The sequence below is a fragment of the Eubalaena glacialis genome, chromosome 19 (genome assembly GCF_028564815.1).
Source record: "Eubalaena glacialis isolate mEubGla1 chromosome 19, mEubGla1.1.hap2.+ XY, whole genome shotgun sequence".
Lineage (NCBI taxonomy): Eukaryota > Metazoa > Chordata > Mammalia > Artiodactyla > Balaenidae > Eubalaena > Eubalaena glacialis.
In genome coordinates this window covers 47,952,120-47,976,986 of record NC_083734.1, presented here as the reverse complement: position 1 = coordinate 47,976,986, position 24,867 = coordinate 47,952,120, and the positions used below count along the sequence as shown (strand labels likewise).

At 37.7% G+C, this 24,867-nt stretch overlaps 1 protein-coding gene and 1 non-coding gene across 7 annotated transcripts in view; both read right to left on the bottom strand.

Moving 5' to 3' along the window:
- Positions 1–24,867, bottom strand: part of TLK2 (tousled like kinase 2) — a 104,805-nt gene that overhangs the window by 31,118 nt on the left and 48,820 nt on the right. For 3 of the 6 annotated variants that reach the window (XM_061174871.1, XM_061174872.1, XM_061174868.1), the window contains 4 exons: positions 14,165–14,260; positions 12,667–12,759; positions 8,714–8,824; positions 7,346–7,482 (listed from right to left, as the gene is read on the bottom strand). In XM_061174871.1, coding sequence (XP_061030854.1) covers positions 7,346–7,482; positions 8,714–8,824; positions 12,667–12,759; positions 14,165–14,260 — 437 coding nt within the window. The remainder of the gene's footprint in view (positions 1–7,345; positions 7,483–8,713; positions 8,825–12,666; positions 12,760–14,164; positions 14,261–24,867) is intronic. The other 3 variants (XM_061174870.1, XM_061174873.1, XM_061174869.1) reach the window with 2 other exon arrangements.
- TRNAE-UUC (transfer RNA glutamic acid (anticodon UUC)) lies at positions 6,263–6,334 on the bottom strand. Its single transcript has one exon. It is a non-coding gene; the product is annotated as a tRNA-Glu (tRNA).

Sequence of the window (24,867 nt, the reverse complement as noted above, 5' to 3'; positions counted from 1 at the left end):
CCAGAAAAAATAAACCCCTTTAAGTAGAGATTTGACTTTAACTTCAGGTTGGAAAAGCCAAATATTTGGTGATAGAACTATTTTTCAGAATGAATCTGTACTTTTAAGACACTAATTATGGTAATTCTCAGAGTAGGAAAGTGAGCAGGAAGAAACAATATCAAATTTCTATTGTGACGTTATTTTCTAACTCAAAAGGAAAAATTTTCTGATTGCTTTTTAACAGTTAAGAAAACAACTCCTGGGCCGCGATAATGAGAGGCCCGCGCACCGTGATGAAGAGTGGCCCCCACTTGCCGCAACTAGAGAAAGCCCTCGCACAGAAATGAAGACCCAACACAGCCATAAATAAATAAATAAATAAATAAACAAACAAACAAACCCAAAGTTTAAAAAAGAAAACAACTCCTGGTAATGAACCCATTAAAGAACTGTATTTACATAAGAAAGAAAGTACAAAAGGTTCCAAGTGCCTTTTTATTTTTTTTATTGGATTATAGTTTCCTCAAATTCTATCTAGAAAGATACCAAATTTGAAGGATGCTAAACAAAGTAAAAAAGATTTTCCTTCTAGACCTATCATTTATTCAGTCTAAGTGAGGCATTACCACAGCCAAGTCATTCCCAGTAACTAATATGGTGAAACCTAAACTAAGTTTTTTAAGAACAAGGATGTACATTTAGAGAAAGCAAAATGAAGCCTTTCAACTAGTAAAAACTCCTTAGGAAATAGTATGCAAAATGAATGAATAAAAAACATATATAAAGACTCTTAAGATATTTAACACCATTTCCATTAGAGTATTTCCTAATAAGATGTCTAATTTTTTAATAACTAGTTTACAAACTAGGAGTCAATAAAAATACCAATATAAGTAATCCACTTTCTCTCACGTATCCTGCTACCTGAAAGACACTAAGGTTTATAGACTTGGCATATAAAAGTATACCAAGACTTAACAGACTAAAGTCTTTAAATCACCCATCATAGTTGACCTGACAGTCAAATGCTAGCTTCCTTCACCTTCTCTTTCTACCATGCTTTTATCCATCTCCTTTTCTCAATCCAACTTCACTTTTGCAGAATGATACAATCTAATTTTTTAAACCTATATTCTAAAATGAACTCTACTCGACCCTCTTCCCTGAACACTATAGTTGTCGGTCTTTAGACCTTTTCCAGATTCAGTATATCTTTCTTGGAAGAACGGCAACCAGAAAAACAAGACTATATACCCCAGAGCAGATGCCCATAGTACAATTTACCCTGCCACATCTAAAATGGCAACACCATAAGCAAGGTTAACCTGATCAGACAGAGTACCGCAAATAAATATCCATTCACTTGATAATACAATTCTCTTGGCTTCAAGATAAGCTGGGTTATTGATTAGATGTCAATTTAACAGCAGAGTAGAAATTTTAATTCAAGTGTTGTCTGCTTGTGTAAGAAAATCTTTTAACTATTAGAGATATGCCTTTCCCTCCAAAATATATGTATATGAATAATTCATGGCTTGAAAGAATTCTGGATTAAGACACAGAATCACAATCTGTGATTGTGATAGGTAAAATCACAATCTTCCTTCTCACTTAATGAATGTCCTTGAGGAAAACATTTATCTTCTCTGAATATGAGTTTCCCAATCAAAAAAATTGGTAAAATATCTTTAAGCTCATTTCTACCCTTTCAGGGGCCTCACTGAGTTCAAGACACCCTGAACTCTCTGAAGATAACCATACAATATATAGTTTAACTATAAACCACAGTGTACTAGTGGAGTGCCACAACATTTTGTCTCTGAAGACTAACTGCTTTGGAAGATTGAGATTTTAGCAATTACCCTTATTAAATATAAAATAAAACTAATTTCCTAATGTTTTCAGGGAAAATCCACACATTTTTAAAAATTAATTAATTAATTAATTAATTTATTTATTTATTTATTTTTTGGCTGTGTTGGGTCTTCGTTTCTGTGCGAGGGCTTTCTCCAGTTGCGGCAAGCGGGGGCCACTCTTCATTGCGGTGCACGGGCCTCTCACTGTCGCGGCCTCTCTTGTTGTGGAGCACAAGCTCCAGACGCGCAGGCTCAGTAGTTGGGGCTCACGGGCCCAACTGCTCCGCGGCATGTGGGATCTTCCCAGACCAGGGCTCGAACCCGTGTCCCCTGCATTGGCAGGCAGACTCTCAACCACTGCGCCACCAGGGAAGCCCCACACATTTTTTTTTAATTAATTAATTTATTTATTTATGGCTGCATTGGGTCTTCATTGCTGCACAAAGGCTTTCTCTAGTTGTGGGGAGCAGGGGCTACCCTTTGTTGCGGTGCGCGGGCTTCTCACTGCGGTGGCTTCTCTTGTTGCGGAGCACGGGCTCTAGGCACGCAGGCTTCAGTACTTGTGGCACGCGGGCTTCAGCAGTTGAGGTGTGGGCTCTACGGCACACGGGCTTCAGTAGTTGTGGCGCGTGGGCTCTAGAGCGCAAGCTCAGTAGTTATGGCGCATGGGCTTAGTTGCTCCGCAGCATGTGGGATCTTCCTGGACCAGGGATAGAACCTGTGTCCCCTGCATTGGCAGGTGGATTCTTAACCACTGCGCCACGAGGGAAGTCCCAGTTCCACTATCTTTTTTTTTTTTTTAATATTATATGAATCCCAATTGTAAGCTACATTTGTAATTTATTAATTTATTTATTTTTGGCTGTGTTGGGTCTTCGTTTCTGTGCGAGGGCTTTCTCCAGTTGCGGCAAGTGGGGGCCACTCTTCATCGCGGTGCGCGGGCCTCTTACCATCGCGGCCTCTCTTGCTGCGGAGCACAGGCTCCAGACGCGCAGGCTCAGCAGTTGTGGCTCACGGGCCTAGCTGCTCCGCGGCATGTGGGATCCTCCCAGACCAGGGCTCGAACCCGTGTCCCCTGCACTAGCAGGCAGATTCCCAACCACCGTGCCACCAGGGAAGCACCTCCACTATCTTTTACAAAAGTATTGATGACCTGATAAATTTATCTCATTCAAATCTAAATAACTCTATTTAAAAAGCCATTATTTGTAAACGATAAGAAGACCATCAGCTTTAGGTACCATTATCAGCTGAACTGTGTCACCCAAAAAGATATGTTAAAGTCCTAACCTCAGATTATGACCTTTGGAAACAGGGTCATTGAAGATTTAATTAGTTAAAATAAGGTTATACTGGAGTAGGGTGGGCCCTTAATCCAATATGACTGGTATCCTCATAAGAAAAGGAGAGAAGACACAGAGACACACAGGGGAACACCATGTGAAGACGGAGGCAACTGAAGCTATGCTGCCACAAGCCACGGAACACCAAAGAAGGAGCCTCCCTAGCGGCCTCAGAGGGAGCATGGTACTGCCAACATCTTGATTTCAAGGTTTCTGGCCTCCTGAACTGTGAGAAAATAAATTTATGTTGTTTTAGACCACCCAGTTTATGATATTTAGTGACAGTAGCCCTAGGAAACGATTACAGGCAACTTCAATAGCAAAACTGTATCATAACTAGTAGGAGAGGTATTAAAAAAACAAATGCACATATTTTCAGACATTATTTTAACCAAAATAATTTTAGTGGTGATCTACAGATAGCATCTAAATATCCAAGATAAGAATTTTTAAAGATTCCCAGGATTTCATATGTTCTGTGTGTACTAGAGACTGTAAAATGGTATATACTACCCAAGGAAAATCTGGCATTTATAAAATCAACAAAAAGAGTTGTCTCTCCAAATATCATATGATATCACTTACATGTGGAATCTAAAAAAAATGATACAAATGAACTTATTTACAAAACAGAAATAGACTCACAGACACAGGATGCAAACTTAGGTTACCAGAGGGGAAGGACAGGGGGATAAATTTGGAATTTGAGATGAACAGATACACATTACTATACATAAAACAGATAAACAACAAGGACCTACAGTATAGCGGAGGGAGCTATATTCAATATCTTGCAATAACCTATAATGGAAAAGAATCTGAAAAAGAATACATATATATACATATAACTGAATCACTTTGCTGCACACCTAAAATATTGTAAATCAACTATACTTCAATAAAAAAATTAAAATTAAAACAAAAGAATGGTCTCTCATTATGGATCCTGTGACCAAGAATCAGATGGTTCAGGAGAAATCACTTTAAAATGGGATTCTATGATTCCTTACACACCAGAATAAATATGTGGACTAGCGTAACAATGCTATAAAGTTTAATTTACTCCCTCTGATAATCCACATCTTAAACAACCACAATTTTGTATACAGGTCAAATTCCATTACTTTAATGTGGTTTACTTTAATATAAAGAAAATCTTAATAAAAAGTTTTTATTGCCTTGCCATTGATTATTTGAGACTTTAAGACTTGTTTAAATAAAAAATTGTGTCCTGAATAACAATAGTATTTAATATAACTACTTTCTCAGAACTATAAAATAAGCTACTTTTTCAATAGATTCAAACATATTTTTAGGAAAAATTACTAACGTAGTCAAAAAACATTACAAATCTGTTATGATCTTCCTATTAGACAGTAAATCTTCTGTTTCAGGATCTTAATAAAGATCATTCAAAACAGAGCCAAGGAACAAAGTGAGAACAAAAGAACTGTGTTGAGGCTCCTACTGAGACTATATTTGATTATCTGATTAAATTTTTAATGTCTTGAGGTTTGCCTCTTCCTATAAAACCTAGTACTCCTGCCTTGTGTTCAGGTACCTTGCCCACCAAATTATGTGTCATGGAGTTTCTTATACACAGAAAATTATCATTTGTGAGGATATCAGCTACAGCCTTTTACAACTAAAGAACTTCAATTCTGCATTAAAATTAAGAAAGGGAATTAATTTATTAAAGCACAACTTTAAAAAATAAAATACTTATAATTAATAAGTATCAGCCAGGGGACTTCCCTTGTGGTCCAGTGGTTAGGACACGGCCCTTTCACTGCTGGGGTCCGGGTTCAATCCCCGGTCCGAGAACTAAGATCCTGCAAGCCGTGTGGCGTGCCAAAAAAAAAACAAACAAAAAAAGTTATCAGCCGGAAATAGCTTCCCAAGAGAACAGATGGATAGTCTGCAATTTATGTGACTTAAAACTATGAAAAAATGCTATCTACTTAGGAGAAGCAAACCTGGTTAGGGATCTCATTTAGATAGTCCCAGTTTCTCTGGTCCGATGGCTCTACAGCAAAGTCATTGTTTTGTCCTCTAACTACATAAGATTTCCAGAACCTTCTGGGCATCAGGCTGCTTACAGAGTAAAAAGATAAAACACCTGCTACTATCAGCAAAAACTGTAATCACTTCTTAAAAGTAATTACATTTTACATCTCTATACAAATCCACTAACCTTTTGAGTTTAAGTCTTTAGACATTTTTAAAACTGCCATCTGGGCTTCCCTGGTGGCACAGTGGTTGAGAATCTGCCTGCCAATGCAGGGGACACAGGTTCGAGCCCTGGTCTGGGAAGATCCCACATGCCGCGGAGCAACTAGGCCCGTGAACCACAATTACTGAGCCTGCGCGTCTGGAGCCTGTGCTCCGCAACAAGAGAGGCCGCGATAGTGAGAGGCCCGCGCACCGCGATGAAGAGTGGCCCCCACTTGCCGCAACTGGAGAAAGCCCTCGCACAGAAACGAAGACCCAACACAGCCATAAATAAAATAAATAATTAAAAAAAAACCAAAAACTGCCATCTGAGGAGTAACCATTGTCATGGGCTGGTAGGAGTCATTATCACATCTGGGATTCAGTGTGAACATTAGGTAGCTCTGGTCAATAATGGGGGATATAAGTTTTATCTTCTGTCCCATTCTAACGAAATTGGATGGTGTGCCCCTTCCAGGGCAATTTGCACATCACAGTCAGGGTGTTAAGGAATAGATATCATGCCTCCCTGCAGCAGCCGTTTACACTGCCCTAGTGCAACTCTGCTATCATCTATGCATAGAGCTCAGAGTGGATGCCACTCTGAGCCTCTGGCATCTAGCCTAATTCAAAAGCCTGTTTTCTTCCACAGTACTATATCTCTGACTGACAGCCTCTTATCACACCCAAATATACATACATGAGGTGCACTTGTGAGGCAAAAACACACCTAAACCAAGTTGGAGATTATTGTATCACATATAAAGCACTGACTACTAATATGTAATCCAGAGGTTGGTATTAACAAAGCTTTTTTTTTTTTTTTTTTTTTTTTAATTTGGCCGTGCAGTGTGGCGTGTGGGATCTTAGTTCCCTGACCAGGGATCAAACCTGGGCCCTGGCAGTGAAAGTGCCAAGTCCTAACCACTGGACCACCAGGGAATTCGCATTAACAAAATATTATTAATAATATCAGTATCCGTACTTTTCTTTCAGACATAAATTTATTTATTTATGTTTTATTACTATTCAAAAGTAGTTCTACCCTCTCCAATCGATGCTCAATAAGTTATTTCAGCAAGAAAAAAAAGGTAGGAAAGGCAGTCTATGGAACCCTTCAACTCGCGGTGATCTACAGATCAGAGGTTTGAGAGCCCATGATTAAAAATACAATGTGCCACCCCTGCCCCCCCGCAACCCAGTCTCAAATGGAAATGATCAAATCAAAATAAATAAATAAGATACAATAAAAGGTACTACAACTTGAAGGTTTTTTTAAAGTCCTGAGCTAATATTACACAGTTGGAATTCTAGGATTTTAAACGTTAACTCCCTCCTTGGAATAAATACTTGAATGTTTCAAACCAAAGTTATAATAAAGTGAAGGAATGCTCAAGATTCCAAGTTGCTGAGAGGCACAGGCAGTGGGGCTGGTCACCAGCCTGACCCATGGCTCAGTCCTTGCCTCCAAGGAGGTGATTATCTCTGCTGACTGGATACTCTCCCCTTAAAGGGCCCCAGGGACATGGCCTGTAAGTTCTTCCAAAGCTTTATTTTGTTTTATACCTAACTCAGGAAATCCTTCCTTGGGTCTTTGCCTATTTCATTTTCCTGTGGACCCAGAATAAATGCTGACTGTGGGTGTACTCCTCATGAAAATCAATTACATAATTAAAAGGATATCAAGTCAGGTCCCAGATTTTTCTTTCTTAGCTTTGTTGATTCTGATTCTTTTAAGCTTTAATGTAGAACTTGTTTTTTATTCATCTGATTATTTGTCATTTTTTTTCCAGGACTTTATCTCATTCCCTACATTTCTTAACACATGTGGTGACAAAAACTGAATGAAATGATGACTGCCACTACTAAGATATTAATGACTACAATTACAAAAAAATTTTTAAGTCCAAACCAACTTTTCAGTTCTCGACTTAATCATCACAATTCACTTACTTGATAAGGTTCTGGAAAGCATAACCGTCTGTCCACTGTTCAGTGAACGAGGCCCCATGTCGGACAGTGGTAAAGTGGCCCAATCTCAAGCGATCTTGCATGCTTTTATCTCTACATGCCATCTTCTCTTGTTTTGACTTAGAGGAAAACGACAAATAGAAAATAATTTTATTTTCCTATGAGAACTCACATACAGCATTATGTTTATTTTTTTGTACTATACTGCTCAAAGTTTAGGACAACTGGCTAAATCTACATTGACTTCAGGAAGTACCCTAAAGCTATAAACGTTCTATATAACCCATAAATGTCCTATGTTGACATATACCTCGTTATTTCTCTTATAAATGTGGAAAAAAGTGATTTCCTTTCTATAAAATTAATGGATTAAGAGATGAAGCAAAGTTCTCCGCAGTATCTTTGACATCAATAAAATAATTCACTTCACTTTTATCAGTGTTCCCTGTCTTTTTAACAGCATTTCAAAGATTTCAGCAAAAATAACCGCTAGTCTGGGACTTCCCTGGCAGTCCAGTGGTTAAGCCTCCAGGCTCCCAATGCAGGGGGCCCGGGTTTGATCCCTTGTCGGGGAACTAAGATCCCAAATGCTGCAACTAAGATCCCACATACCGCAACAGGCCGCAACAACGAAGACCCAGCGCAGCCAAAATAAATAAATAAAAATTAAAAAAAAGAAAAAAAAAAACCACTCGTCTGTCTCAAACCTCTAGCTTGTAATAATTTCATTAGGAAGTATTATCATCTTAAAACTTTCACTATAAGATAAATAAGTACTGGAGATGTAATATTTTTAAAATCTTCAGGAAATAGTTACTTGTATCTATTAAAGGCAAGTTGCAACTAATCAGTTACTATAATAAAGGAGACATCAGCCAATTAAAGTATCATATACAAGTAAATGCCAACTTAGTTTTTTAAAGCACAAAGCACTGAATTATCACATTATTATATACATAAGCTACTCCAAATACCATATCTGAAATAGACATAAAACTATTGCTAAATGTCTGTAATAGTAACAGGATACACGCTTTAATTAATAGGACGAATGTAAGAATTTTGGAGAGCAATACCCCGAATAAACTCAACTAGGACAAGCTGCCCCTGTCCAACCAACACCATACTCAAAGCAAAGCGCAATCAGAAAAAATATCCCAAATTATCACTCTGGATACTTGGTTCAGTGTCCACACAAGAAAGAATTCTAACTGTCAAATCATGAGAAGTCTTTTCCTAAGAAGCCCTACTCTGAAATACTTTCATTTCAGGTAAAGAGTAAGAAGCCACAATAATGACACACACTAAGCATCTTGGGGTACAGAGTTCAGGCCACCACTAATCACTTACCTTTTCTATAAGGAGTTTCTTGCTCATTGTCACACATCGATTTAATCGTTCTTTGTATTTCTCTAGCATCTTTTGCTGTTCATCAATCTGCCGTCTCAAATCACAGTTGGCCTTCAATGGAAAAAAAATTTTTTTAATTAGCTCCAAGGAAGATAGATTAATACAAAAGCAGTTTCTAGGGAGTCTGAAAATCATTTGTTGTTAAATTATAAGCAAAATTAAGGTTCAAAGAGGTAAGAGTAACTATGTCTTTTTAAAAAAGAAAGTAAATACTTCGTTCCTTGATTCTCTTTTAATAAACTTATTTATTAAAGATGAATTCTGTTACTAGAAGTGGGCATGTTTTTCTACTGATCATATTTTATTCCTCCCCAAAGCCAGTTACAGATAAATCTAGTACATCACACATACTTAAATTGTCACAAAATAAAAGAAAAAACCTACAATGAATGAGGTGTTTAAAATTCATATAAAGAGCAGTTTTTAGCACTTACAGATTAAATACTTCCAAAGGGTGATTAAGCACTACCAAAAAATTACAGAATTTTTTTAAAAAAAACTACATAATGTTCTTTATGTTCAATTGTTCTTTGTTTTTCTGTTCTTGTTTCCAAAGAAGAAGAGACATGGATTTATATAAATGTTCCTTACCAGAGAAGCCAGGCACACCCATGCCCGCCTAAGACAGAACTAACAAAGAAGTTGAATACAGCATCTTGGTTCAAGAACACCAGAATGTAAATACACAGTTACTTTAGCTGTGGTCAGAAGGGCTAAATACTTCGAAAAATTCAAGCCTCCTACAATAACAGAGAAGGGAAGAACCACTAACCCAAGGTCAACTTTGACTTGCAACTCCTGAATTTATTCTTGTGTTAAACAAAAGATATCTACTCTTTTGGCAAATAAATGATACTTTATAATAACTTGCTTGAATTATGAAAAAAATACAGCATTTCCCAATCAAATGATATAAGTGTTTCTGAAACAGTAAAAAGCACAAATGGAAGATACTATAGCACACTCAATTTTTGAGACTTTTCAGCTTCATTTTAAAGTGACCACTGTACAACAGCTTCCATCTCCAAATTTCTACTCTCCTCATAAACATAATTTCTTCTTATTAGTTCTTCTAACAGAGCCCTAGAGTTCTATGGACCACGTTACCGAAGGCTAAGTACAAGTACATTTGGGTAAATGTGACTAATTCATACTTAAAAATCTACAAGCCAAAGATCATGTAATGTTGGGACTTCCCTGGTGATCCAGTGGTTGGGACTCTGCACTCCCAATGCGGGGGGCCCCGGGTTCGATCCCTGGTCAGGGAACTAGATCCCGCATGCATGCCGCAACTAAGAGCCCACATGCTGCAACTAAGAGCCTGCATGCTGCAACTAAGAGTCTGCATGCCACAACAAAGATCCCACATACAGTGTGCCACAGCTAAGACCCGGCACAGCCAGATAAATAAATAAATAAACAAATAAATAAATAAACATTTAAAAAAACAACAAAAACAAAGATCATGTAATGTTTATATGAAATTCAATCTACTTTTGGAAGGTGAGCATTGAAATTTGTAATCAAATTTATGGCATCAATCAATCTCTGGCAGCTTATTTAAACTTTTAAGAACTCAATTTCTGTGGTTTCTAACACTAACGATTTTGTGTTCAGGTTTAAAATAGCACCTGGCTAGCAGCTCCTGATGCAGCCTTACCCAAACATTTAACTAAAATGGAAAAACTCAATGAATGGTCCATGCCTGCCTGAAAGGAGATATAAAGAGCAGTGGTCATTCCCCCTGTCCCTCCAAATCAGAAACACAAGCTCTCATCAACTTGAAAAAGTGGCAGCTGTCCTTTTGTATCTTCTTTTTTGACATATCCATTCCACTGGCACTGCTCTATACCCAAAGAAAGACTACAACCTTCAGAAAACAAGGCAGTAGAAAGAGGGTAGCAGTGAGTAAAGAGAACATACCACTTCCTGGAAAATTAAACCAGACATTTTTTTTAAACCCCCCAAAAAAGAGTCCTAAGTTAGGATCAGTTTTTCACTTCATCTTCTCAATCTTAAGCAAGTCAGGTGATGAAGGAAGAAGACAAGCCCATGATCCTTTTTTAGTCCAGCAGAGCTACCCTGGACAAAAACCTGCCAATACCGCAACTAGGTTAGGAACTTTTTAAACCCACAGTATCTAATTATAAATCTTGGTAATTCAACGAGCACCCAAGTGTACAAAGACAGGAATAAGAGCAACCCCAAGCAAGTATGGATGCTAACAATGAAAGATGGAAAATAGATACTGAGTCCAAACATGGCTCTCCTCATTGAAAGATGGAGAAAAGCAAACAAACAAACAAACAAAAGAAACAGGCCTAAGGAAAAATATTTCTGAATAGGAAAGGGAACATCAGCTTGAGAACAATAAAAACACTGGAGAAGATTAAAATGTTAGCCAACTTTATTTATAAATTGGTAGTATTTATGTATAGATGCATTTATATATGCTACAGGGACTTCCCTGGCAGTCTGGTGATCAAGACTCCGTGCTTCCACTGCAGGGGGCACAGGTTCGATCCCCGGTCAGGGAACTAAGATCCCACATGCCGTGCAGCATGGCCCAAAAAAAAAAATAAATAAATAAATAATTTTTAAAAATTTATATATATGCAACAAATAGCTCAAAAAATTACTGAAGTAAATGTACCAAATGTTTTACCTCAGTAATGGAATTATGGGTGTCATATTTTTTTTTACTATTCTCTAAATTTATTATAAAGAGTGTGTATTGCTTTTACAATAAGAAAACAATAAACCTTAAAAAAATTTTGTAAAGAATGGGTCAGTCAATATGCCAAACTGTATATTAAAAAATTATTTCAAGGGCTTCCCTGGTGGCACAGTGGTTGAGAATCCGCCTGCCAATGCAGGGGACATGAGTTAGAGCCCTGGTCCGGGAAGATCCCACATGCCGCGGAGCAACTAAGCCCGTGCGCCACAACTACTGAGCCTGTGCTCTAGAGCCCGTGAGTCACAACTACTGAGCCTGCGTGCCACAACTACTGAAGCCCATGCACCTAGAGCCCGTGCTCTGCAATGAGAGAAGCCACTGCAATGAGAAGCCCGCGCACTGCAATGAAGAGTAGCCCCCGCTCACCGCAACTAGAGAAAGCCCACGCGCAGCAACGAAGACCCAACACAGCCAAAAATAAATAAATAAAATAAATAAATTTATAAAAAATATATATATATATTCCAAAAAATATCATGGTATTACTGTATAGCACAGGGAACTCTACTCAATATCCTGTGATAACCTATATGAGAAAAGAATCTAAAAAAGAATGAATATATGTATATGTATAACTGAATTACTTTGCTATACACCTGAAACTAACACAACACTGTAAATCAACTATACTCCAATAAAATTAAAATTTTAAAAAACCACTGTATATTTTCTAGAGGTATATTTTTAATTCCATATTAGTTATTTTTAAAGTTTCTCTTGTAAGCACAGAAAACTTTACATGAATAGGTTATAAAAGATACAAAATGCAAAACCAGTGCTGAAAAGTACTTGTGAAATAGTTTTTAAAATTCAAGGACATTAAAAAAACAATTTTCCTGAAATGGGAAAACATTTTATACCTATTCTCACAGTTCCAAATGAAACACAATACTCCACACATATATTCCTCTAGTATATATTTAAATATTAAAATTCTATAATTGAGATGTCCAATTTAAAGACAGAGTTTAGAATATAGGTTTGATCCTCGTTCCCTACTCAGATTCCCTCCGATTAAAGGAAAATATCCAAATGTTTACTTTTTAACTTTATTATTTGGCTATGGTAATTATCTCTATGATATGTACATAATTCAAATATATATAAAATCAATTAGTGCTTGCTATAAAATCTCTTACGACATTTTAATACTTACTCTTAACAAATCATCTATTCTTCCTTCCTTCTTCTCTAAGTCAGAATTCTTACTGTTTTCTAGTGCAGATATTTTTTCTATTGTGAGGTCAGACTATAAAGAGAAAACAAATTTAGGATTAGTCTCAAAATACTACATGTCATCACATTTTTCTCATTACTTTTCTTAAAAAAAAAGCACTTGACAACACAACTAGCCTGGAATCGCATGGCTCAATAACTTAAATCTGCTTTCCTCATTCCATTCTTTAAGCATTATGTTCTGCTACACCTGCCCTTCAAAAATATATTAGCTCTGGAATCAAATATATAAATTTTCAAACTGCTGTGCACTGAACAGTACAGAAACATACTACTCTAGAAATGAAACTAACTTTGAATAGAAAAGGCCATCAGAGGAGACAGGACCCAAATCTCTAAACAACAAACATGCCACCTAGTGGAAACAAAGAGTAACCAGAAGGGAGAGATGAACACGCAACTATCTAAGTCTGTTCAACTATTCAAAAGCTTAATTCAAATAAAATTGAAAATCTGCTCCTGAGGGTTGTTTAGCTCTTGCATCTTAAGAAATTCTCCTAGATTGCCAAGCATCCTGCCTTGAAGGCAACACAGTGTCAACGGGCTTCAAGAAAACCAGGTATAATATTTGGCTAGCTCAATACCACAAAATGGAGGATATATCCACTATCCTTTTCAGATATTATCTTTGAACGTTCACAACATTCCCTAAATTAAGGAGTTTCTGAAGACTGCTTAAGGAGAAATTATGTTGGTGTGCCACATGTTAAAGAAGTTTAAAACAAGAATTTACTGTATAGCATAGGGAACTATATTCAATATCTTATAATAAACTATAATGGAAAAGAATTGGAAAAAAAGAATATAGACATATACATATATATGTATAACCGAATCACTTTGCTGTACACCTGAAATTAACACAATACTGTAAAATCAACTATACTTCAATAAAAATTTCTAAAAAAAGAAGTTTAGCTAGGTCTTGCTAAATGAGTATGTACAAGGAATAAATTAAGTACTTTCACAAAGTAGGGAATTAAGATTCACTGAAGCCTACCATAAGCATTGTGCCAACAAGCGTTTTGTATACACTAAGATAATGATAATCAACCACAGTTTTATAGATGATTTGAACTGAAGAAAACTAAGGCCCAAAAAGATAAGGTATAAGTTGCAGAGCTAGAGTTTGAATCTAGGCCTAGAGGTCTTTTCCTTAACATCATGCTGCAGTATAATCATTTCTGCTGCAATACACCAGAAAGGTAAACAAACACCTCAAAAAGTTAGATTAAAAGCACCTTCCAAAAGACTCTAAATATTCATAATGCAAGTTCTGAATACGACGCACACAAATAATGAGGTGAAGTCAGAGAAATAAAGGGACAACAAAGGGAGGACCTAGATTTTATATGTAGTTATTAGTATTTATTCCTAGACCCTTCTTTTCCTCCTCTGTTTAACAATCACTGACCTACCTGGGTCTGTCTGTGCTGGATGGAGATCTGTTTTTGGGAGCTGCAGGAATGCTCTGTGTTGCCAGATCCCGTAGATGAGGGACTGTTTTGCTGAGCCTGTAATAAAGGTCCATCACCAATCACAAGAAAGTTTTGCATCTTTCTCCACAAACATTTGTATGAATGCAAATGATTAACTCTATATAAAACAAACACTTGCTGATGAAAGTCAAAAGTCAGGGCCATGTAGCCAAGATGAAAGTATAAACAATTCAAATGAAAACTAAGGGCTAGACATGGTAGCTTAGACTACGTTACTGTAAATAGCTAGAAGTATCAAATGCTTATAAATGAATTTTTTAAATATGTAAATTATCAAATAAGTAAATGCCCTTTTCACTTGTACAATTGATACCTGAACAATGCATGGGTTAAGGGTGCCGACCACCCCACCCACCCCGCTGCCCGCAGTGCAGTGAAAATCCACGTATCTAACTTTACAGGTGGCCCGCCGTACCCATGGTTCTGCATCTGCAGATTCAGCCAATCTCAGATGGTGTAGTACTGTAGAATGGATTTGTTGAAAAACAATCCACATATAAGTGGACCTGAGCAATCAGTCCAAACCCATGTTGTCCAAGGGTCAACTGTATTTTAATATGCTTTTGCAGGAAAGGCTGGTGAAGCATCCAAAGCACAGGGGATGCTTGTGACTCCAGGCAGAAAGGACTGTGAACTACTATTCAGAATAGCGTCCTAAATCCTCAAACATTATTCATGAACATGCAGTGGTCCAAAAAATCCTGGTTGATTTCCAACACTGTCACTTGCTTACTGTGACTTTTACACATAAATGATGGGCCATTCTAAGGCATTTTCGAATTTATAAGGTTTAGGACTTAACACAATTCAACTGTTCAAGAATATGCAATCATTATACAGATGGTCCCCGACTTAACAATGGTTCCACTTAACGATTCTTCAACTTTAAGATGGTGTGAAAGCAATACACATTCAGTAGAAATGGTATTTCAAATTTTGAATTTTGATCTTTTCCTGGGTTAGCAACATATGGCACAATACTCTTTCATGATGCTAGGCAGCAGCAGCGAGCCACAGCTCCCAGTCAGCCACACAATCATGAGGGTAAACAACCCAATACACTTACAACCATTCTGTACCAGACAATCATATTGGGTTTTGCTTTCTCTACAGTATTCAATAAATTACATGAGATTCAACACTGTATTATAAAACAGGTTTTGTGTTGGGTGACTTTGCCCAACTGTAGGCTAATGTAAGTGTTCTGAGCACATTTAAGGTAAGCAAGGTTAAGCTACAGTATGTTCGGTAGGTTTGGTGTATTAAACACATTTTGACTTACGAATGATATTTTCAACTTATGATGTATTTATCAGGACCTAATTCCCATCGTAAGTCAAGGAAGACCTGTACTTCAGAAAGTCCTTTTAACAACAAAATTGCACCCAACCCAGTACAACCCATCATAGACATAATTAGAAAATATTGGATTATTCTGGGGATTATGGGCTAATGGCAATACAGTATTATCATCTCATCAGAGAATACAGTGTTTCCACATATGTAAATTTTTTGATACTTCCTATATATTCCTTTAATTATTTTCTTATTCATGAACATTAAAACAATGTATAACCACCACCTATTGAGCAATTATCACCATGATCACACACATTCCTTACAAAACCCTATAAGGTACTTATTATTTCCACTTATACATAAAGAAAATGCAAATCCGAGATATTAAGCACCTACATGCGGTCACAAAGCTAGTTAGTGGGGGAACAAGAATAGAGGGCTATCTGCATCCACAATAACCGATCTCTATGACCACGGTACACTGACTGCCTCACATCAACAGTTACAGGTACTGTTGTGAGCAGGCCACAAGCAAGCTAAGCACTTCATACACATAATCACACTGAGGGCTCACAACAGCCTTGTAAGGTAGGCAGTATTATCATCTCCATTTTTATTTATTCATTCAACAAGTACTCACTGAGAACACCCTACGTCTAAGCACTGTGTTAGGTGCTAGGGACACTGGCCAAGAAAAACAGAAACAAAACCCACAGACCCAGTCATTACTCTGCTTTATAACGCTTACAATCCAAGCGAAGATGTATTAAGTACTCGATAAATAACTGTTGAAAGAAATTGTTAAATAAACAATCATATAATAAATGCAAAATTGCAATTAGGATACGTGCTATAAGAGTACACAACAGGGTACATAACCTAACTTAATGAGTTGGGGATGAATTCCTTGAGAAAGTAATATCAGGGTTAAGATTTGAAGGAAATAAGCAATCAAAGAAAGGAGATGATGGGGTCATTCCAGGTTCTCACATTCCATACAAGAACCTTAGGGGAAGAGAGAAGAATGATGTGGGGATCAAAGAAGTAAAAAATGAGGAGTCAGTCTCAAAGAGGTTAAACAATGCGCACAGCCTGTAAGTCAGAGCAGCGATTAGAGCCAGGTCTAGGAGAGTCTAAATAACTGAAAATGTTCCCCACTCTTTCTACAACGTGGCAAATCTAACCTTGTCTTACTGATTAAGGGCCATCATTATAAAACTCACATATTGGGTTTCCCTGGTGGCGCAGTGGTTAAGAATCCACCTGCCAGTGCAGGGGACACGGGTTCAAGCCCTGGTTCGGGAAGATCCCACATGCCCCGGAGCAACTAAGCCTGTGCGCCACAACTACTGAGCCTGCGCTCTAGAGCCCGCGAGCCACAACTACTGAGCCTGTGCGCCTAGAGCCCATGCTCCACAACAAGAGAAGCGACCTCAATGAGAATCCCGCGCACCGCAATGAAGAGTAGCCCCCGCTCGCCGCAATTAGAGAAAGCCCGTGCGCAGCAACGAGGACCCAATGCAACCAAAAAAAATAAATTTATAAAATAAATTTATAAAAAAATAAACTCACATATTACACTGCACTATGATACAAGCATTATCTCCTTCAGTTATCATTAGGTTGCTCTTACAACCCTCTCCTTTTAAAATATGTCCCTAAACAAACATGACTGTTTGAGCAGCTTTTATAATAAAAGCCAATAAGAATCACATGACCGGCTAAAAAGGCCCTTCTATGAACTTCTAGATTCTGGTATATGGGCTTTGTTAAAATGCTTTTTTAACATGTGCTCATTTCTAAGTTTTCTTTCAGCAAACCAAGATTGATAGAATGTGATTCAAGGGGATGTTTCCAAATTAAAGCTCTCTGTAAAAATGTACATATAAATAGCCCCATGATAAGAAGTAAAAATGTAGAAAGTTAACTGAGGAAGTGGGACAGAGGTCAGGAGGTAGCAAATCCTCATGAAAATGAAAATAATACTTTCAAAAGGTAAAAGAACTACAAAAATATAAGGACCTACTGTGACAAGTGAATCCATGGTAGAAAAAAATGCTCTAATTCTGATCATTCATTAGATATTAATTATAAACCTCTGTGCCTGGTCCTGTGTTAAACACTAGAAGTGCAACACTGGAAAACAAAGAGAGCTTACAGTCTCCCAACAAGTCCACGATTACGGAATCATGTCCTCGAGAAATGAGAACAGAAGTCGATGGTCTTGCTAAGCGGGCCACTGTAGTTGTAAATTTAGTCCAACCCCTACTTTGCAAAACATTCTCCCCAGACTTCCGTATTCTTTGTTCCTATTATAAAAGTAATATTAGCTTCTAATTCATGATTACAGGCTGGATCTCCCAAAGTCCTACTGATATTCAGAGATTTTTAAAAAATAAAATCATAATAGCACGAAGAAACAAGGGAGAGTTGAGAATCAGAAATTTTTTAAAACTTTAAATTTTAAGAAACATTCAAAAGCAGTTGGTATCAGACTGATAGAGAAAGTGAAATAAAGAAATTCACAGCTGAAAACATCAGCAGTAAAACAGGCTGGGTCTTTTCAAGAGAGCTCCTCCAAAGCCTCACAATGAGATTTACCTTTAAAAAAACCAGGAGTGACCCATGGGACAATTATCAGACATTTAAAACCTACACGGGGCTTCCCTGGTAGTGCAGCGGTTAAGAATCTGCCTGCCAATGAAGGAGACACGGGGTCGAGTCCTGGTCCAGGAAGATCCCACATGCCACAGAGCAACCAAGCCCGTGCGCCACAACTACTTAAGCCTACGCTCTAGAGCCCACGAGCCACAGCTACTGAAGCCCGCGCACCTCGAGCCCGTGCTCCGCAACAAGAGAAGCCACCGCAATGAGAAGCCTGCGCACCACAACAAAGAGTAGCCCCCGCGCGCAGCAGTGAAGACCCAATGCAACCGTAAATAAATAAACAAATAAATAACCTATTTATTTATTTGTAAATAAATAAATACATAAATAAAACCTATACTGTCCAATAGGGTCCTCTCTTGATCTCCTCCTTGCACAATGAGGGTCCTGGATACTACTGCTTCTGACCCAAGGGTAAAGCACAAGAACTGGTCTCTTAAATAAAAAACAAACATGTAAATATTTAAAAATGGAAAATAAGTGGGTCCAGGGGAGGGCTCCTGCTATAAGTACAGTACCCCTGCCCTCCACAACTGACACAATGGAGGAAGAAATGGAATACACCACTAAGAGTGAAATAGTTACCTATCAAAACAATGCCCTCCTTATTTCCATGTTTGTAAAGGAGCTAGTCTTTCTGCCTAGAGTTTGCGAGATGCTTACACAGGGATAACGGTCACCGCCCCCCAACCCCCGGAATGATGGGTTATTTGCGAAGCAGTACTATGCCACTGAAGGGAAAAATCCATGCCAACAACCTATGCTAATCACCCTAATAGTACTGCTTTCAACTAAAGCTAAATATACATTTTCAAGAAAACAAACAGCACAAAAGGGAAGATCCAACATGAAAAAACAAAACCTGATCCAAAAGAAAACAGAGAATTCAATAAAAACAACTTTAAAAATAAAGTATGTTCAGAGAGGATCAAAAGCATACTATATCTATAAAAATGAAAAAGCAGCAAAGAACATGAAAAATAAACTTGATAAAATAAGATTACCAAAATTTTAAAAACTGAATAGATGAGATAAGTAACAAAATGGACACAGTTGAACACAGAATATCGGGAAAACAATGTCAAGAAAATCTCCCAGAAGGTAAAACAGAAAGTCAAACAGAGCAGGAAAGAAAAGTTAAGAAACATGAACAGCAAGAGGCTCCAAAACTATCTAACAGGCTTTCAGGAGGAAAAGAACAGAGGGAAAGATATAATCAAAGAACAGTAAAACAAAGTTTCTCTGAGGTTAAAAGGTTAAAAGTTTTAAGACTGAAAAAGCCTACGATATGACAAGCAACATTAATGGAGGAAAAGACAAATAGTGGATGGACCTCAAGAACAAAAAGATACCATCTGATCATCTCAATAGATGTAGAAAAAGCATCCAACACCCTTTCATGATAAACTCAACAAACTCAGAACAGAAGGGAACTTTTTCAATCCTGAAAGAGGCTGCCTCTGAAAAACATTTGCAATAGCATGAAAAAGAATAAATTCTTAGAAATAATTTGAACAAAACAAGGGCAAAATCTACACACCAAAAGCTCCAAACCTTATTAAAAAGAAATGAAAGATACCTAAATAAATGGAAAGATATCTCATATTCATGGATTGGAAGACAATATTGTTGTGAAGGCAATGCTCCCCAAATTAACCTACAGAGTCAGCACAATTGCTATAAATTCCATCTGGTCTGTTTACAGAAATTGAAAAGCTGATCCTAAAATTCATATGGAAATGCAAGGGATCCCACAGCCAGAACAATCTACAAACTACATTTTTTAAAATTAAGGGTTTTAAGAACATCTTGTATAATGTTAAAAGATGTAGCTTTCAAGGAAATAACAGACCATGTACTTAAAAAAAAAAAAAGATCAGTTAGACCTTGACAACTAGAACTGTCTCATTCAACCAAAACTAATTCAATGACTAGGACTGTCTTCTTCTTCTCAGTGAATCCAATAAAATCATTTGGTTTTACAGTGCCCAATAATGAAACAACCATAATATTGTAGGTGCTCCTTAAGTGTTTTCAAGTTTTAGAATAATTTATAAAGCAGAAACAACTCAATTATAGTTAAAATAACAAACAAAATACCACACACAATGTAACAATAACTAAAAAAGTGAAAGATGAAAAAGGAAGCTGGGTGATAGTATGTTAAACTCATCTCTTATAATGGGGAGTAAACAGACCTTGTTTAAAGTTGATTACACCAGAGGGACTTCCCTGGTGGTCCAGGGGTTAAGAATCTGCCTTCCCAGAAGACCTAAATAGACATTCCTCCAAAGAAGATACACAGATTGCCAACAAACACATGAAAGGATGCTCAACATCACTAATCATTAGAGAAATGCAAATCAAAACTACAATGAGGTATCACCTCACACCAGTTAGAATGGGCATCATCAGAAAATCTACAAACAACAAATGCTGGAACTTTGTTATAAAGCAGAAACTAACACACCATTGCAGAGCAATTATACTCCAATAAAGATGTTAAGAAAGTTAAAAAAAAAATTCTGGAGAGGGTGTGGAGAAAAAGGAACCCTCTTGCACTATTGGTGGGAATGTAAATTGATACAACCACTATGGAGAACAGTATGGAGGTTCCTTAAAAAACTAAAAATAGAATTACCATATGACCCAGCAATCCCACTACTGGGCATACACCCAGAGAAAACCATAATTCAAAAAGACACATGCACCCCAATGTTCATTGCAGCACTATTTACAATAGCCAGGTCATGGAAGCAACCTAAATGCCCATCGACAGACGAATGGATAAAGAAGATGTGGTACATATATACAATGGAATATTACTCAGCCATAAAAAGGAACGAAATTGAGTCATTTGTTGAGACGTGGATGGATCTAGAGACTGTCATACAGAGTGAAGTAAGTCAGAAAAAGAAAAACAAATATCGTATATGAACACATGTATGTGGAACCTAGAAAAATGGTACAGATGAACCGGGTTGCAGGGCAGAAGTTGAGACACAGATGTAGAGAACAAACGCATGGACACCAAGGGGGGAAAACTGCGGTGGGGTGGGGATGGTGGTGTGCTGAATTGGGCGATTGGGATTGACATGTATACAGTGATGTGTATAAAATTGATGACTGATTAAAAAAAAAAAAAAGAATACCAAGAAATTTTCAAAATTTGTTTTTTGCTTTTCAACTAATACTTGCCATAAGAGGGTGAAAAGAAAGGATGAAAATCACCACTTGAAAAAAAAAAAAAAAAAAAAACTACAATGAGGTATCACCTCACACCAGTCAGAATGGCCATCATCAAAAAATCTACAAACAATAAATGCTGGAGAGGGCGTGGAGAAAAGGGAACCCTCTTGCACTGTTGGTGGGAATGTAAATTGATACAGCCACTATGGAGAACAGTATGGAGGTTCCTTTAAAAACTAAAAATAGAACTACCATATGACCCAGCAATCCCACTACTGGGCATATACCCTGAGAAAACCGTAATTCAAAAAGAGTCATGTACCACAATATTCATTGCAGCTCTATTTACAATAGTCAGGACATGGAAGCAACCTAAGTGTCCATCATCGGATGAATGGATAAAGAAGATGGGGCACATATATACAATGGAATATTACTCAGCCATAAAAAGAAACGAAATTGAGTTATTTGTAGTGAGGTGGATGGACCTAGAGACTGTCATACAGAGTGAAGTAAGTCAGAAAGAGAAAAATAAATACCGTATGCTAACACATATATATGGAATCTAAAAAAAAAAAAATGGTTCTGATGAACCTAGGGGCAGGACAGGAATAAAGACGCAGACGTAGAGAATGAACTTGAGGACACGGGGAGGGGGAAGGGTAAGCTGGGACGAAGTGAGAGAGTGGCATGGACATATATACACTACCAAATGTAAAACAGATAGCTAGTGGGAAGCAGCCACATAGCACAGCGAGATCAACTCGGTGCTTTGTGACCACCTAGAGTGGTGGGATGCGGGGGTGGGAGGGGATATGGGGATAAATGTATATGTATAGCTGATTCACTTTGTCATAAAGCAGAAACTAACACACCATTGTAAAGCAATTGTACTCCAATAAAGATGTTAAAAAAAAAAAGAATCTGCCTTCCAATGCAGGGGACGCGGGTTTGATCCCTGGTCAGGGAACTAAGATCCTACAAGCACACGCGCCACAACGAAAGATCCCACGTGCCACACCTAAGACCCGACACAGCCAAAAAATATAAATAAATATTCAAAAAAAAATAAAGTTGATTACACAAGAGATAATTTGACGTTAAAATGGTATTCAGTAGAAAAATCTAAAACACAAACTCTTAAGAGTGGTTGTCATCTGAGGAACACAAAGGAAAGAATTTTACTCTTCTCCATCACTTCAATTTTTTGTGGGCCATGTGCATGTACTATTTTTAAAATTTAGAAAATTATATGCTTATAATTTTAAAAATTAATTTCCTATGTTGAAATATATAAAATTATGTAACAATACGATTTTAAACATTTAAAGGCTCAAACTCATAATATGCTGCCCCCTATTTTTATTTATCAATATCTATCTATAGATCTTTCATTGTTAGCACATATATATCTATCTCACTTCTTTGATCAACTGTAGAGCATTCCAATGTATATTTGTATTATATTTTATTTCACTAGTCCTTATATGAAAGATGCTCTCATTAATTCATACGACATATAATTACACTGAGTGTCTATGAGAGCAGATCCAGTTCCAGCACTGGAGATACAGAAGTGAACAACGCAAAGTCCCTGACCTGATGGAGCTTATTACAATCCAGTGGAGGGGAGGTAGTGTGGGAGTGGGGAGTGAGACAAAGAAGTAAATTATAGCAGGTCAGTTGGTGATAAGACCAAGAAGAAAAAATAGGGCACAGGAGCAACACAATGTGTGGGGTGGGCAGGAAGTGGTGCTATTTTATACAGTGCAGCCTCTCTGATAGGCTGTAAATTTAAGCAGAGACTAGAGAGAACTGAGGGAGCAAGGCATGCTGATATCTAGAGGAAGAATGTTAAGGCAAAGGCAACAGCAAGCGCAAAGGCTCTGAGGTGAGAGCATGTCAGGTAGTATCTGAGGCAGAAACGTAGGCAGTGTGGATGGAACTTGGTGAGGAAGGGAGATAGTAGTAACAGATGTCAAAGTGGTGGGAAAGAGGCCATACAAAGCGTTATGTGCCATTTTAAACACTTGTGAGCAGGGGAGTGGCATGACTGGACTTATGTTTCAATGGGATCACTCTGATCTGTTGAGAACAAAGGCAGAAGCAAAGAGTCCAGTTAGGAGGCTGCCACCATAATCTCAGTGGGAGATTAGATTTGAGTGGTAGTCATTAAGGGGGGTGGAAGTGGCAGGATTCTGAACATATTTTGAAGGTAAAATCAGTAAGACTTGCTGATGGATTTGGAATTGGGGTATAAAATAAAGAGATAAGACTAGAATGACTCCAAGATTTTTAAACAATTAGAAGAAGAGAGTTGACAATTACTGAGATGTGGAAGAAATGGGGGTCTGGAGTCGGGGAACAAGATGAAGAATTCAGTTTCAGCCATGTTAAATCTGATATGCCTATTAGACATAAAAACGCAACTGACTACATAGGTCTGGAATTCCGGGCACGGCTCTGGGCAGGAGATATAAATTTGGAAGTCCTCTGCATACAGGTGATAACTGAAACAAAGAAACTAAATGAGATTCTCATTACAGAATGAAGGTAGACAAGAGGTCTGAAGACTGAGCCCTGGGGCACTCCAGTGTTTGGAGATCCTGGAAATGAGGAAGAACCAAAAGAGTAGAAGCCAAGAGAAGACCATGTGCTTGGAGAAGAAAGGACTGATCAACTGTGGCTAATGAATTATATTGAATAAGTTCTGAGAACTGATTGCTGGATTTAGCAACATGGAGGTCACAGATATCCTTGTTCTAAGTTCGTCTGAAACACTGTGGAGGGACACTGCTTCCAGATTTTTGCAATTTATAAACAATACAATAAACATCTTTGTGTAGTTTTATGGGAATGGAATTTCTGGACCCAAGGATATATAAACTTAACACTGAGATACATTACCAACTTGTCCAAATGACTGTACCAATTTATAGTCAGTATAAAACTGCATGTGTATCTAAACTATTACCTGCACTAGGAATTATCAAATTTATTAATCCTTGCCAACTTGATAATTCAAAAGAGTTATTTTATTTTGTATTTCTCTATGGCTGAAGTTAAGCATTTTTTCTTGTTATTAGTCATTTGCCTTTTCTTCCTCCTGTAAGACTGCCTGTTCACAGTCTTTGCCTTTTTTTTTTAAAAGGAAACTGCTTGTCTCTATCTATTAACTAACATTTGTTATACATTAATGTTAACTCTTTTGCTTTTTTCCTTTTCTATATCACTAAGTTTACATCCTGGCTGGAACTGCAGAGAAGCAAAGAGAAACAGAACTGGACTTCCCTGGTGGCGCAGTGGTTAAGAATCTGCCTGCCAATGCGGGGGACACGGGTTCGAGCCCTGGTCCAAGAAGATCCTACATGCTGCAGAGCAACTAAGCCCATGCGTCACAACTACTGAGCCTGCGCTTTAGAGCCCGCGAGCCACAACTACTGAGCCCGCGTGGTACAACTACTAAA